This window comes from Palaemon carinicauda, chromosome 45 (genome assembly GCF_036898095.1).
Source record: "Palaemon carinicauda isolate YSFRI2023 chromosome 45, ASM3689809v2, whole genome shotgun sequence".
NCBI lineage: Eukaryota > Metazoa > Arthropoda > Malacostraca > Decapoda > Palaemonidae > Palaemon > Palaemon carinicauda.
In genome coordinates this window covers 29,552,360-29,569,988 of record NC_090769.1, presented here as the reverse complement: position 1 = coordinate 29,569,988, position 17,629 = coordinate 29,552,360, and the positions used below count along the sequence as shown (strand labels likewise).

The 17,629-nt window shown below is 35.5% G+C and overlaps 1 protein-coding gene across 2 annotated transcripts in view; it reads right to left on the bottom strand.

Moving 5' to 3' along the window:
* The window catches only part of LOC137634747 (queuosine 5'-phosphate N-glycosylase/hydrolase), a 76,055-nt gene extending 66,790 nt beyond the window's left edge, over positions 1–9,265 (bottom strand). Inside the window, exon 1 of one of the 2 annotated variants that reach the window (XM_068367246.1) lies at positions 9,015–9,265. In XM_068367246.1, coding sequence (XP_068223347.1) covers positions 9,015–9,155 — 141 coding nt within the window. In that variant the 5' untranslated portion in view covers positions 9,156–9,265. Of the gene's footprint in view, positions 1–478; positions 660–9,014 lie in introns of those variants that run through there. The other variant, XM_068367247.1, reaches the window with a different exon arrangement.
* Positions 9,266–17,629: the final 8,364 nt, after the last annotated feature.

The window sequence follows — 17,629 nt, the reverse complement described above, 5'->3', positions numbered from 1 at the left end:
AACTATTGTAAAAGGTTTTGACCACTTCAGCGGAGAAGAACTGTTTGGTAATCTCAGTGTTGCCAGGTGTATGAGATAATGAGGACAGAGGAGAATAGGTAAAGAATAGGCCAGACTATTCGATGTACGTGTAGGTACAGGGAAAATGATCCCTAACCAGAGAGAAGGATCCAATGTCTGGCCAAAGGACCCAATAACTCGAGCGGTATTATTATTTTTATTACTTGCTAAGCTACAACCCTAGTAGGAAAAGCAGGATGCTATAAGCCCAGGGGCTCCAATATGATAGCCTAGTGATGAAAGGAAACAAGGAAATTGATCGTAAAATGTACCTTAATTTTTAAAAAATGAGACCTGCATTTACGGAGACTGGAGGGATCCTCCTTTTCTCTGCGCGTTGATCGTAAAAAGTACCTTGATTCTAGAAAATGAGACATGCATTTAGTGATGATGGATGGTGCCCTGGCCAACCTATTACCTGCATGAGCAGTAACATCTGCCTTGACTGCATCATTCCAACTTGTATTTACACTTGGTTAGCTCCTGGCACCTCTAAGCAATGGATTGAAGCTCTGTCCAAACGATCTATCACAAATATCCTTTCTTAGTCCAGCCCCAGTTGACCCGAGTCTGCATTTCTGGTTGACCGACTCCTGATATGCAGCCCACTTCAAATACTATTCCAGAGTTGCTCGGGTTGGAAGAATGGCATCATATAGCAATTGCTTCCGAGGAAACATGCCCAACCACGCATCAACACCTTCAGTTGTACTGGGTCTGTTGTACGGTAACAGTTCACTTAATTAATTCCGGTATATTTCACTGGACCATAAGGAGACGTCTGTCAGTCGTGCGCTGTAGCAGGTAACGCTGTGTTTATCAAAAGAGAAACTGTTGGCAACGCTGCATGTAAAGCATAGTTTCTGAGCTTTTAAATACACGATTAAATGCAAATTTGCTGTTAAGCAAATCATATTTCTATATACAGTAATTCGCAAGATTGACTAAAATGCTTAAAAGTTCAGCTGTCAGACGTCTCCTGAGCTTCCCGTGAAGTGTACCGGAATTAATGAAGTCAACTGTACATCATGACCAAGAACTTCTCAAAGGTTTCTAGGTCTTTATCATCCACTACCGGTGGGTACTAGCGGAACTTGTTAAGGCACCAGAAGCCTCATCACAAGCATTCCAGGTTTTCTAAGCACTTTTAATTTCTAAGGTTTAATGGCTGGCAGATGCAAGGGACACACTAACACTATATATTGACCATTATATACATATAATCAGTGTCAAAGCCCCTCACCATAAAATTGTGACCAGAGAGGGCCAGGCAATGGCTGCTGATGACTCAGCAGGTAGACCTATTTGTTCCCCTAAATCCCCCATCCCTAGCTCTCAAGTTACCACTTGATGTTAGAAAGAATGATGGTATAAAGGCTTCAAAGAAGTTGAAGACTTTATTTTGGTAGGCTTGCTACAATATAGTTGATTTGACAATTAACAAGGATTACGGCTTTTTATTCTCTTAATACTTAAGATATGTTAAAGGGATCTCGAAGGTCCTGCAGGGACAGGATTAGGAAAATACCCCTTAAAATAAAGTAAATTATGTTCGAGAACTATTACCAACTTCTTCACAACTGGCTACCCACGTCTTCTCTCTCATTGAGAATCACCGCTGAATTTCAATCTTCATCACTATCTTCTCAATCAATGACAGAGTAATAGTTTCCTTCTCGACATTTTCTTTGTCATTGTCTGATTTTCCCGAATATTCTCCTTCTGAATAATTAATAGCATATCCTCCTCGATAGAGACTAATATATTTTACTCCATTCCCTAGATAATTTAAGTTACATTCCTTTTTCACATCTTACGAAATCTGTGAAATATTTTACTCTTATCTCAACACATAAACATTATATATATATATATATATATATATATATATATATATATATATATATATATATATATACACACATATATATATTACCACAATGCTATTTGGTGGAAATCCATCTCTATTTTAACAATCCATTTATAAAATTTAAAAAAAAACTTAAATTCGTAAAATGAAAAATATTAAGCTATAGTGAACATCGTTAATTGTTTAAATTATTAGAATTACAAATAATGATTTGATACTAATCGCCACAATTTGATAACTGGAAAATAAGGTTTATTTACGAGAAAAAAAACAACACCGCAAATGAAACGTTAACGATGCTTCAACATCTTTGACTGGTGATTGCCAGAATGGGGTTCGAGTACCGTTCATACTCTTATTTCTTTGGTCACTGCAACCTCACCCTCCTTGTGAGCTAAGGATGGCGGGGGGGGGGAGCCTAACAGGTCTATCTGCTGAGTCATCAGCAGCCATTGTCTGGCCCTCCTTGGTCCTACCTTGAGTGGAGAGGGGGCTTGGGCGGTGATCATAAGTATACATAGGCCTATATGGTCAGTCTCTAGGGCATTGTCCTGTTTGTTAGGGCAATGTCACAGTCCCTTGCCTCTGACATTCATAAGTGACATTTAAACCTTTAAAATCGGCAAAAAAAAAATAAACAAATAAAAAGGTTAAGTTTAAAAAAAAAGGAAAAAAAAATACTCGAAACTTATCTATAGCAAACAACTGTAGAGTTACATATAATGACGGTAGTGGGGTAAGAAACCAGCCACTGAACTGAGCAATCAAACACCATATGTGGAAGGTATGGGAGTGACGGTTGGACAAAGATTTTAAAAAAATACTAGGCCTTTTTATAATACATTTTAGGCTTAGGTCTTGCACCCATCTTTGAGGGTGAGTGACTCGGGACTTTGGTTTCAAATGAATGAGAAATACAAGCAGTAACGGACATAGTAACAGGGAAAAAAAATCCTGAGAAAAGAAAGGCGTAATCTATCACGCTATTAACAGCCGAAATCAGAGAACAATAAAGTTATGGAATTGCATCAAACAAAAGAAGTACCTCACCACTACCTACTTGGAACGCACTGAGCATCCTTAAAAAAAATAATGAAGACCGGAAGTAAAAAATTAAAGATGAATTCTAGACCATTTGCGAACACCTGAATGGCGCAGTGTACTTTGCATATGACACAGCGTATTCCATGTTTATTGCCAAATCCACATTATCGAAGCACTTAGAAAACAAGTCTTCAGTTTCTTCTTGAAAGCCTTAATATTTCCAGTCTTCCGGGTGTCCAGTGGGTCCTTGTTGTACAGTATAGTCTTGGGCCACTATCTGAAAGCTCTAGAACCTAAAGTAGACACACCTTGGCTCCAATAACTTGAAGCCATCTGCAACTATTCTCGTGTCTACACGATGTGTAGTAATTCTCTAAGATATTTTGGACATACAGTTCTGATAACTTGATGGGTTATTGCACATATCTTAAAATCCTATTGTAGTTTTAATAGGCAGCTATGGTAATTCAATTATAATAGGAGAAATCCCTTCTCGGGGGTGAGATACCCATCATCAGTCTTGCTCTATTTATTATATTTTGTAATTATATATAGTTGCACTTTGGATAGATTGTAGTAGACGGAGTTGCAGTAGTCAATCCTGGTAATTACACAGTTTAACATAAGTTGCTTTACAGAACATTCAACCAAATAATTCTTTATAAAATCAATGTTTCTTAGATGCTATCCAGCAGTTTTTACTGCACTGAAAGAAAATTTACATTTTATGTGGATTTGACAATAAATATCTGTCATGCATTGATATGCAAAATACCTACGAATGTATCCGACAAATTTATCTTGTAGGTCCTGTAGAGAATAGGGTTCACCTACATAATAGCAAGTCAGTAAGATTTACACCCCTAAGGTCACGAACTTTACTAGATATCGGGACCAGGTTTTTAATAATGTTTATTCGGATGTCGCCGAAGTTTACTCAAATGTTTACCCTCCACTCACCATTCATTTAGTTGTGTAACTGTCATCCATTACCTAACACTGGTAGGAATTTGGTTTAAAGTTTCAGCAGTATCAACAAAGTCATTTATGGAAAGTAAATTGTGTATCATCTGTAAATAGCTTGAACTTCCTTCCATGCCTTTGTAGTACTTTTGATAGACCGATAGTATAGATACAGAATACTATTGGGCCTAGTACACTTCCCTAGGTATCCCCATCCCTCTGTTTGATAGTTCATATGATGAATGTGATTTCCAATGTACACAGTAGTTTCTATCAACAAAAGTCTTGTAGATACTCAAAGGTTTGATCTTCAATGCCGATAGACCGTAAATCATTTTAGTAGCAGTTCATGAACAACTGTTATCAAAATCAGCATTAAGATCGAGTAATATCAAGATACAACATTTGTTCTCTTACATCACTTCCAGCATGTCATTTACAACAGAACAGGTAGCTGTCTCAGTAGATTGTAATTTTCCATATGCTGATTAGTTGTCTGCCAATAGTGCGATGTTCTGTACGTGGCTAATTGGTTGTTCAAGAGTTAGATATTCTTGCATTTTGGAAATAAAGGATGGATTCGAAATAGGTCTGTATGAACTTAATTCTTAACAATCTGGAGCACTTTCCAGAACCGGTCTAACTATACCCACTTTCTCAGCATTAGGATACTTGCACTCACCTATACTAATATTTACTAGTCTTGTAATTACATCGGCAAGACGAGAAAAGTTTATTCCTCCAATTACTTCAGATATTGACATCGGACCAACCGCACTGTTTGTTTCCCTTGCCCTCTTAATAATCACATTTTCTTGGCAAATATCGTTAGTTTTTGTGTATCTGGCGTAGCACTAACCTGGTATGGAATGTTTGTAAATTACCTAAGTATATTTTCTATTTCGTTTTTAAAGAATTTTAGAAATTTATTAGCCAGTTCTTCTATACCCTTAGGTAGCCTTTTATCATTTACATTTCCCATAACAGCATTAAAGAGACGATATAACCTAATTACGTGTGTTGCTGTTTCCTGGATCTTTTCTGTAGTATCTTTTCCTCCTTACAAGGTAATTATATTGGCCATTTATGGTTTTGTATCCTAACCATGCAATTTCGGTTTTTAGGACTCCAATTTCTTTTCAACGCCTTTTTTATCTCTTCTCTATTCGTCCCATCAAACCTAGGAGGTCTATCCTTAAATTAAATTTTCTCCATCTGTAGACACTTGGTATCTTATTCAATTTTACGCACCGTATTGCAATACATAAAGGCACTCAATACATAGAGCCATATACATTTTATTTACACTTGTAAATCTGATTTTCTTTAGCACTGCGTGTTTCTATAAGGGTACTATAAGTCCTTGTGCACTGGTGAAATAACGAACTTTTCTTCATCATTGAATATCAGACATATTATTCATCCTATCACTTAAAATTAGGTCCAGTGTGTTTACAGTCAGAGTTGTAGCACAATCAAAATTATTAATCAATTGCGTCATCCATACGAAGATTCAAGTCTTCACATATAACTTATTCCATTTTTCCATGACAGTCATTTCAATGAGCACATTGAACTATTTAAAAAAGATATTTGTATTTGTTCTCGGAGGTTTGTAAACCGTTACGATATACCATTTTTTTCTGTGGGTATAAAGTTCATTTTAAAGGTTTTTAAAGGCCGTTCATGAATGGCACAGGTAAGGGACAATGACATAGCCCTATCAAGCAGGACAATGCCCTGTAGGCTGACCATATATACATATGACCAGACACCAAACCCCATCTCCACCCAAGCTAGGACCAAGGAGGGCCAGGCAACGGCTGCTGAGGACTCGGCAGATAGACCTATAGGCTCCCCCAAACCTCCCCTTCCTGAGCTCACAAGGATGATAAGGTTGCAGCGACCAAAGGAACTAGCGAGTTTGAGCGGGACTCTAACCCCAGTCTGGCGTTCACCAGTCAGGGACGTTACCGCATCGGCCACCACAACCCACATATATTTCCACATATTCAAAACTTATTACACTATTCAGTTATCTTAGCCTTGTCGAAGTTATTTTAAGATGTTTCAGATTAAAAATCAAAATCATGAATTTAAATTATGGGTCCCCATCACAGAAACGATCCAGATTAAAAAAAAATGCTGTGTTTTAGAATAATTCAATATTCATTGCCACGAAAAGAAAATGGTTAGTGCTCAATTTTGTCTTTATGAAATTTAGCGACATGGCCATCATCAGATGTGAAAGCAAAAACATAGTAACCATTAAATTACCACTAATAATAAAAGGTCATCTTTCCACCTACACTAAAACATTATTTGATGTTTCAAAAATACTGATGTCTGGCTTATGTTCACCATAACCGGCCAATACATAACTCGTTATAATCTACCATGGACCATAAACACTAGGGACTGAGAACAAAGTTAAAAATCTATAAGGATACCATCTGTTGTTTAAAATAACTATTCTACAGTAGGCTATACTTCTCGTTGGCATAAATGCACACACTTTATAATATATATTATAAAATAAATAACTGTTTACACAATCAACATTACCAGCGACAGAAATAATTTTGGTTTATTCTTCCTAAGTCTAAAAGATAGATTCACGTGAGACTTACAAATGAAGCCTTCTGTTATAGCCACAAATAAGATTTAAAGGATGTTAGTAGTTCCACATTTGTCATGACAAAAATAAGCGAACCAAAAATCACTTATCATTGAAATAAAATTTCATGATTGAGCAAAATTAATGAAATGTTGTAACATATAAATTATGAAACAGCTTATTTGCTTGTATGCTATTAAGTAAAACAATTTTGATTATGAATATCTTTAAATAAAAAACTGAAAACTAACTGTTTGAAAACAAATCTAGTTCATAACATCTTTTTTCCATTAAAAAAATGGATCGGAAAAATCATGTTTAACTTTTTCATGAAACAATGAGTTCTCGAACAGGTATCCAGGGTCTATATTTAACCCACATTCCCAAAACACATTTGTACTTGTACGTAGGTTGAAGAAGGATATAAATTCGCAAACGATCAGAACTGGTGTCAAAATATCAGAGCAGTTCTTTATATATAAAAACACTCGTGAAATTAATATTATTATCTGATGCAATTTCAATTACGCTGTGAACATTTAAAAGCTGTTGGCTATACCGACATTTACGGGAGAGATTATAACGGCGTTCATCTTAAAAAAACTATATTCTTACATCATACAGATAAAACGACTCACGTGTACACTTGGAAAGCGAGTCCCGGCTTGATAGCGTATATATTATATTAGTTTGGCCTACTGTGGTTGAAGACCAAAGTTAAACATTTTTGGTTATTTACTCTTCCCCTTTCCGACCCAATTTTAGGGCCTTGGGAATTCAGCAATTGGCCTCATACTATTAAGATATTTTCCAAATTATAAATATAAAACACCTAAAATTAAGAATTTGTTTATGCTAGCGTTTTACTTCATAGGTCCTATGTCTATCAGCAAAATTTAGAATTTGTTCGACAGCATACAATAACCATATTCTTTTTTTTTTCTCTCTCCTTTTTTAAATGTTCAACATATCCACATTGACCTTAGTAAACAATAATATTAATTACAGATATATACATATACATAATTGTACATTGCTTTAAAAAACTGTATTCGAAATAAATACTTTGAAATAAAGTAAAATTACAAAAGTTATACTAAAACACTGAAAATAGCGAATTACATGATTTTCATTAACACACCTTACTGTCCTGAAAGCAAAACAATGACGACGGTATATTAAATATCGGGTACAATTTACTTTTGATTTCTTTAGGTATACACACACAAACACACACACACATATATATATATATATATATATATATATATATATATATATATATATATATATATATATATATATATATATATATATATATATATATATATATATGTGTGTGTGTGTGTGTGTGTGTGTGTGTGTGTGGCCCCTTTTCCACTGCCTACTTGATATATATCCTATTCAATGAGGAAGTACTAGTCATAACTGTTCGTATAAATAACACTAATATTATAAAGTTAAGGCCAACTAGAAAATATCAGAATTGTAATTCCTGGAATAAAATACCAAGCTAACAAACCAATGTTCTAGGTCCTAAAGGGAACAGGGATCCCATGTGTGACAAGTCCAGGAAAACTGGCCTGGAGTAATTAAGTACGTGATCTAACTTTTATTATTATTATACTACAACCTTAACTGGAAGAGCAGGATGCTACAAGCATACAGTATATAGGGAATAATGAGTGTCATTTAATTTCGAAGCCATTTTTGTCAATTGGAAAAGTAACTTTTTTTTTTTTAAAGTAATCAAAAACATGCACGTCATATTTTCTAAGAAATGGGGGTAAAAAAGACAGAGTCCAGATAAGAAACGAGCATTAGCATAAAAATAGGGTAATATTTTGTAGATTCTCCTAGGCTTGTAGTTAGTTCCCCAAGTCTGATACAGGTTAGGTTAGGTTTCCTATATTTTGTAAAGTACGTTGATTGGTCAGGTTGGGGTTTCTATATTTTTCAAGTAGGGTGCAAGGTTAGGTTAGGCTTTATTTATTACAGTACGACTATTCGGAAACATCATACATAAGCATCATATTTCATCAATTTTGTTATACGACCCAAGCTATCCCCCAAAACTGCAAAAGTTGCTTATATCACCATAAATATCTAAATAAAATCCTAAAATAACAGCGGACAATCTAATTCAGCGTCCAAAGTACTTGAGTTACCCAAGATACTTACCGTTTAGCCTTGTTCTCTCTCATTTGCAAATTGCACACGTTTTCTTTGGTCGATGAAAAAGCAACACAAAACTATTTACACACGAGGGACACGACACTTCATCGACTTATTACCCAGAAACTTTACGATAGATTTTAATTTTGTTACACCTACACATTTTGCATAGATCGATCTTATAAATACGTGAAGTATTACAACAAATCATACTGCATTTGTTACGATACGCATCGAAATTATCCTTTCAGCCTAGGCAATGCAATAACCGACATCAACACCAACCTGTTTGAATGATTCTAAGTTGAGTTTTCCGTCTTTGATGGTTTCTGCGATAACCTTGGCTATGTTTTTCACGCCCTCGTTGACTATCGTAACATCTTTGGCATGTTTTGCAATAAATTCAGCAGCTTCCCTCGGTTCCATCGTGATTTTTCCGTTGGTGATCGTCAAGTTGTTGGTAGCGGAGAAGCGTGTGTCATTTCTTACGACAAGAATTCCGGGAAGACTGTTTATCCCTTATCTATCAAGCGTTCGAACTTCGGTGATACCTACCTATTACATAATGCCGTGTAGGTGGTGATTCTCAATGCAGTAACTGCGCTATATCAAGATGGAAATTATGCAGTAATTACATGGTACTCTGTCATTTTATTAGGATTACCTGGTTTGTTTTCATTTCAATAGCGGAATAAATATACAGAATTGAGGAACGCAGGAAAATATTGGAGTTGGCTTGTTTCTTTGAGCTGTTGAATGCTCTTTTCAAAGCGGGTGTCCGTCACCTGTGACAGGATATTCTTAGTATACCCATCATTACACATTAATTGGTTTTACACTAAGGCTTTCAATGCAGTGTAGGGATATGGCTACATGGAACAGTTAAACTAAACAGTCTTCCTTGAGTAAGCTGTAACTGATTGTAACAGATGGTCTCCAAACTTTGGCATTGCGCGTGCGTGAATTGGCATTCGTGAATGCATTTGATAAAAATATAATACAAAAAATAAAGAGACAATACTAGAAAATATTGGGACAACAGAAAAAAATTAGAATGAAGCAGAATATCCTTAATAATGTTTATGTCTTTATAGAGAACAAGGAAAGAATGCAAACATTAGAGAAAAAAACAGAACTAGTCAATTATTTGAAAACCATACACTGCAAACATTAAAATAAAATATTCAGTTTGCAATAAATGAAAATGGAGAACGTCAAAATTAAATAGCACATTTAAATAATAGCATAAAATAGATGAATATATCCAAGAAACACAAGGAGAACACAATGACCTTTTAATAAAAAAGTAATAATAAAACCAATAAAAACCCCAATGATCATAACTATAAGAAAATAAGAATTGTTTGCGAAACTTGAACGCAAAGAAAGTAGCAACACCGGGTGATCTTAAACCCAAGCTCTACACGACACTAGGAAAGAACGAAATATGTCTTCGATATCCAACAGAAATTCTGATAAAAAAAGTTAAAGAAGCAAAACTAAGCAATTGGAGTTCAAAAGAAAAATAATCATTAAAGAGAATGGAAGACTAGTGACGAAAGGACTGAGACCTAGGCCTATTGCTCTATTAAACATTTCGCATAAGTTATTCATGATAATGATGAAAGGGGAAATAAGAAATCAGCTAAGAATAAATGAAGAACATGCTAAGCTGGATTTAAAAGAGGCAAAATAGTAGACATCTTTATCCTATATTACTGTGTAGAAGAGAGCTATAGAAATAAGAAACTCTTGGTAATAACTTATAGATTATAGCAAAACCTTCGACTATGAAAACTGCTGTAGAAAATGGCAAAGCATTCGACTCTATAAAATAGAGGTATCAATAGAAGTTTTAAAAATTGTACATGCGATTGCAAATATTTACCAAGGAAGCACAACGACTATTGACGTAGGGGAAGGTATGGAACAAGAAATGGAGGTTACGAGTGAGATAAAACAAGGATGTTTAAGATCGACTGTGGTGTCCTTAGACCTTAGCCATTAAGATAAGTAATCCCCAACGCTACTCTACATAAGATCCTGCATAGGTTAGGTAACTAGACTGCTGTCTGCTACTATAATAACAACCAAACATTTGATAATTAGAAGTCTAGCACTAACGCATTACATTGAATAACAGCTTAAGAACCAGCAAGCGGTCCATACCATATGCTGTAGGCTACATAGAACAATATCTCACAGCTTACTTGTATCTTATAGTAGCAATCTAGTAACAACGAGGCATGGCACTGGGAAGGGTAGGAAAATGTTAGTTTGGAGTAGGATAAAGTTGTAAGATAGGAATAGATGAAACGACCATCACCAAACAGTCGCCATCACTGTGCAGTGAACGTTATTGCTGACAACACCTACAACAGCACCTGCCGAATCCCCGCCAAAACAAGGACTCCCACGGTCCCACGGTAATAGAAAATATCTTATAAACTAAGAATAGTAATATTGTTTCTCAATAATAGAACTGCAACTGAAAAAACTTCTCATTAATATATATATATATATATATATATATATATATATATATATATATATATATATATATATATATATATATACACACACACACACACACACACACACACACACACACAAGAACTACTCCATTACATCGACTTTATTGTTTAATTTTTTTTTACCTAGTATAAACATAAAGAAAAAAGAAGTAAATCGTTTTAAATCTGATCTAGAAGCGATCACGGAGGATATAAAGAATGCAAAACACAACAACCAGCTTTTAGTAGAAAAAGGATAAACAAAGAGAAAACAATATAACATGAAAGATAAGCCAGATCGCATAAAGAGAATCAAAGCAGTGGAATCAAATTAGACATTTAGAGAAACATCAAAAAACACAGAAAAGGACTGTGGTGGCATATTGAAAACTCCCTATTTCGCAATTTACCGGGCCGGAGTTCGAGTCCCGCTCACACTCGATAGTTTCTTGTAGTGTCTGCAACCTCACCATCCTTGTGAGCTACGGATAGGGGGTTTGGAGGAGCCTATAGGTCTACCTGCAGAGTCATCAGTAGCCATTGCTTGGTCCTAGCTTTAATGGAGAAGAGGCTTAGGTGCTGATCATAAGTATATATTGTCTCTAAGGCATTATCCAGCTAACCAGGGCAATGTCACTGTCCCTTACCTCTGTCATTCAAGAGCAGCCTTTAAACCTTTAAAAAGGGAATTGATAGAGAAAAATAACAACTAGCTAACGTAACGTAGGCCTATACAATGATAGAAAAAATTTTACTAAAGTCATAGTAGGAAAATGTTTTGGAAAAAACATCACTGTGCCATCTATTCTGTAAGAATCAAATATTATGAACTTGACAAAAGCTGGAATAGAGAAACTACAAAAGTTAGAGAATGGGGTATATAGAAAAATATTAGATACCACGAAAAGTACAGCTAATACTACATTAAAGCTTATAGCAACCTGCTTTTCCAACTAGGGTTGTAGCTTAGCAAATAATAATAATAATAATAATAATAATAATAATAATAATAATAATAATAATAATAATAATAAAGATTTAAAGGTCACTCGTGAATGGCAGAGGCAAGAGACGGGAGAATGCCCTTGAATCAGATATTGACCATATATAGATATGATAAGCGCCCAAGACCCCTTTTCATCATGCTAGGACCAGCGAGGGCCAGGCAATGGCTGCTGATGACTCAGCAGGTAGACCTCTAGATTATCCTAAACCCCAACCCCCTCCCTAGCTCATAACGACGATGAAGTTGCAGACACTACTAGAAATTATGGAGCTTCTCCGGGGCTCAAACTCCCTTCTACAGATTGCCTTCCACAACCATAAGGGGAGTCTGGGGAGAAAGATAGGGAGATCTATGAAGACAAGAGTGATTGATGAGAAGCTGCTGTACATTAACGGTAATCTGAATGGGGAAACATCCTGAAAACAATAACACTGGACATACAAGAACAAGAAGGAAGATGGAAACAACCAGTAAAGCTCCTGCAAGAATTAAGCCTGGATATGAGACAAATGAGAAGAATGACCAAGGCAGAAATATAATCAGGAACCGGAAGGTGGGATACTGAGAATGGAAAGACGTCTTAAAAAGTAAAGTGAGCTTAGAAAGACATAGGAAATGGAAGATTGGAATTAAAGAAAAACAAACATGACAGTACGTTTTCATCTTTGTTAAACTTCAGGGCAAAAACAAATCGGTGAATACCAAGCATTATAAATAGACACAAAGAAGCGTCAACTGTATCTTTTTTTTTTTTTCAAATATGGAAGAAGACTTAATAATTTTTTTTTTTTATTTTTGCAAGTCATAGAAAAGAAAGAAATGTCAAGAACCATATAAGGAAGAGTTTAGAAATATAAAAAGAAAATATAAGGATTATTTTCATTCAGCAAAAACATACAGAAAAAGGAAAAAGAAATTTAATACCAGATGCGGAGAAACACAAAATAATATAAAAGAAAGATGAGCAAAAAACCAAATCACATCGTATGAACATGAGAGGGCGCCTCTTGTGTTGCAAAGACATGCCTTGACCAAGAACCTGAACTATTACGAATAGCCAAACGATAACTATATCGAGATGGTATGAATATAACCATATCTAAGGCTATCAGAACCAGAATTCATTAACTATGTACTCAAACGAATGCATTTAAAAAGGCAGACCAACGTGAATAAAACCAAATGTTATTAGTCTAGTGGTTCAGTTCTTTGCGATAAAACGTTAAATATTCCACGTAAATTATCTTATCCGCTAATCTTTTCCTCCAGTTGCTTTTAAAGAATTTCAATGACAGCATTTGACTTTTTTCTCAAGTGACGTGTTTCTTTCATTCGAGGTGTTAAACATCCATTTGACTTAGACAATGCTGTCGTGAATAGTCTCAAAGCTAAATCTCTCTCTCTCTCTCTCTCTCTCTCTCTCTCTCTCTCTCTCTCTCATTGGAAGTAATCAAATATCGTGTTTGGAGGATATTGTTTTATCGTTCCTCAAAATTGATGGGTGGGTGGCATAGAATTTTGTCGTACCTGAATAAATAACTTTATCTACGCTTCCATTCATTGTAATTAGTCTCTCTTGATTGAAGAGTCCAGAGATACACACCAGGTCTCATAATCCTTCTAAAATCCCATGGCAAGGCCATTAATACAAGGGTATGTGTTGATATAAGACTGGAGTAGATTTGTCATGACTTCTATATCAGATTATCAAATTAATTGCTATTGCAGAAATACAAAGGTAAATTAAGGTTCTGGTGTATATGAAAGCCATTATCCAAATTAAATATGCCTATTTTTTTAATTAGTATCTTAGCATTTACAATAAACCAGTAAACTAAAACGATATTTTACAAGTTGAAAGGTTACTTGTTCGTTATTTTCATAAAGTTGAAAACGAAATACTCTGATTATGACTACAATTTCTTACAAGTGAATCCCATCATTCGTGATAATTTTGTCCACTTGAAGGAAATGAATAATTTCAGAAAAAGGCCCTTTCTTCTATTGCAATCCCAGATTTAAGATTCCCCTTAAAAATAAAATGATTGTTAATTGATACCAAATCTGTGTTTGCATCCATAATCTATCTGTTCAGGTTATGAATGATTAAAAATTTTCAATTCCTCGTTAAGTTACTTATGCAAATTAATAAGCTTCAATAAGAATAAAGTCGAATGCCAAGTAAAGGTAAATAGAACAGCCACTAGAACAATCTACTCTCTTTGACAATAGTCACGCCTTACGGCAATGCACATTAGCCTTAAGAGGACATGTCAAAAATATCATGTCAACTTAAAATGTAATTTTCTTTACGGTACAAAAAGAAAAGGTATGTAGTAGGTTGGCCAGGGCACTAGCCACCCGTTGAGATACTACCGCTAGAGAGTTTTGGGATCCTTTGACTGGTTAGACAGTACTACATTGGATCCTTCTCTCTGGTTACAGTTCATTTTCCCTTTGCCTACACATAAACCGAATAGTCTGGCTTATTCTTTACATATTCTCCTCTATCCTCATACACCTGATAACACTTGGGATTACCAAATAATTCAACTAAGGGGTTAACTTCTGCACTGTAGTTGTTCAGTGGCCACTTTCCTCTTGGTAAAGGTAGAAGAGGCTCTTTACCTATGGTAAGCAGCTCTTCTAGGAGAAGGATACTCCAAAATCAAACCATTATTTTCTAGTCTTGGATAGTGCCATAGTCTCTGTACCATGGTCTTCCACTATCTTGGATGAGAGTTCTCTTGCTTGAGGGTACACTCAGGTACACTATTCTATCTTATTTCTCTTCCTCTTGTTTTATTATAGTTTTTATAGTTTATATAGGAAACGTTTATTTTAATGTTACTGTTCCTGAAATATTTTATTTTTCCTTGTTTCCTTTCCTCACTGGGCTGTTTTCCCTGTTGGAGCCCCTGGGCTTGTAAAGTCCTGCTTTTCCAACTGGGGTTGTGGCTTAGCAGGTAATAATAATAATAATAATAATAATAATAATAATAATAATAATAATAATAATAATAATAATAAATGGTTTTTAACATGAGGTTGAGATGGGGGACAATACAACCGAATATAACTTTATATATATATATATATATATATATATATATATATATATATATATATATATATATATATATATATATATATATATATATATATATATATATATATATATAAAGAGAGAGAGAGAGAGAGAGAGAGAGAGAGAGAGAGAGAGAGAGAGAGAGAGAGAGAGAGAGAGAGAGAGAGAGAGAGAGAGAGAGAGAGAGAGAGAAGGTTGATGATTATAATGAAGAGGGGCCTTTGTCTGGATCCCCTTCAAAACCTCCTTGATCCCCTTCCGTCTTAATTCCCAGGTGGTCCACGTCTTCATCAACTGTATAACATTTTCCATGTTTTCTAGGCCTTTACTCTCCGTAATTTAATGAGAGAGAGAGAGAGAGAGAGAGAGAGAGAGAGAGAGAGAGAGAGAGAGAGAGAGAGAGAGAGAGAGAGAGAGAGAGATAATACTTTTTACTTTTTGCTATAGTTATAGGCCAATTATTGTCATGTAAATATCAAGTCATACAGGAAAGTGGAAGTCAAAGTGATCCGTATCCAAACAGTAAATATCAAAATGGAACGATAGATTTTTCAAATCATCCGAGTCATGATTTTTTTTTTTCTTTTTACAGCATCTATTGAATGGTTTAACAGGATGCATGTATACTTTACATCCGGGAAGATTCGATGGCTCGTTGCAATGATGCAGTTGAAAATTGATTATTTCCTCTAATTAAGGAGATATATCAAAAGGAGAGCCTAGAGTACCTATTGTTTATACAGGTACTCTAGGAGAGCCTATCCAGCTTTACAGTATTTCGTTCACAGAAGGATATATCAACTGAGGCTAGAGATGATTACCGGGGAAATTTGCGTGCAGCACTTAGAGTGGAACCTGAAGTGCTAAAGGCACCACTGAGAAAAAGTTGCAACTCAGCCAGTCCGGGCCCAGTCGGTCTTGATGACAGCAGACATTTGAACGCAAGAAAAGATTTTTCCACATTAATAGATATGCAAAATTACAGTAAATAAGTCATTAGAGGTACATTTTGCATGGTACATTTATGACTATCAATCATGGGGATTCGCACGGTTGAGCTACATTAATTCGACCATAGCTATATCGTCAAGGTTACGTCAGATGAACTTTACTTGGTTTTAGTACATGTAAGAGGGGTTGGGAGGGAGTTTGCGGAGCGTCCTTCTCTCTGTCAACTGTCTGGGGTTAGGATAGGTCATATCGGCCACGGTCTAAACTCTAAAGCGAAGTTCACCTCTTAGTATCAATATACAAACAAAAGTAACCAGTTCATATCACTGGTGCGTTTTGAAAATCAAACCGACAGTTTAGAGCGAAATGCTTGTATCAAGATTCATCCCTTTTCGAGGTCTAATCAATCTTTTAGGCCTAATCATAATATATTCTTGGAAACGACTTTTCATATAGTTGAATATGACTTGTATATTTTACATTTTGAAACAGAATCGAAAGTAATACCATCTATCTATTCCTTTTCGAGATGCCCGGTAGATCCAAATTAATGTCACTTACCTAACAAGTTTACGTCAGGATGAAAAAGCGTCTAGTGAAGACTGGGTAGTCAGACTCCGACTGCAATCTGCAATAGCAAGGAAGTCTTAATTTGCATAATGTGCTGCTTAACCAGTCAGGCGAACTTCATAAATCTCTTCTTGTCTTCGGAAGCAACTTAAATTATTAGCTTGCAAAATCCGTTGCTCTTTTTTTTTCGACTTCCAACATTGACTTTCATGTGCATCTGCTTATTCCTTTCTCGTAGCTCATTTTGTTTCGTCATAGACAAACAATTCGTAAGTAAACATTTGAAAATAATCTTTAAGTGGCTTCGGTAATTGGCTGGTTGTTGTTGTTTTTCCCTCGGTGCGTGTGTTTATATGTGTTTGTCTAGAGTTATTTATATCTAACGTTAACGTTGCCATTTTTCAAATAAACGCGATCAAGATAAGCTGCGAGCCCTTCTTCTCCTTCCCTCTTGCTATCACCTGAGAACATCGGCCACTCCTCCTCCCTTTCAAGGACATCGATTAATTTTAAGAAACAAGCATCTACTTCTCCCGGTCATTCAGTATCTTTTTCGCGTTACTCCACCCACAAGGGCGTCCTTGACTCTTGGAGACGAAGCCATTTTTGTCAGGTTCTTTATAGCAAACAGTTCGTCAGGTTATTATCATTGGGCTGCCATCGAAGTTACACAGTCGGGACTATAAATGCTTTAGAATTATCTTGATGACATTTTTATAGTACTTCAAGATACTTGTTTTATCTCAATCAATAAACTGCCTTTTTTGCCGTC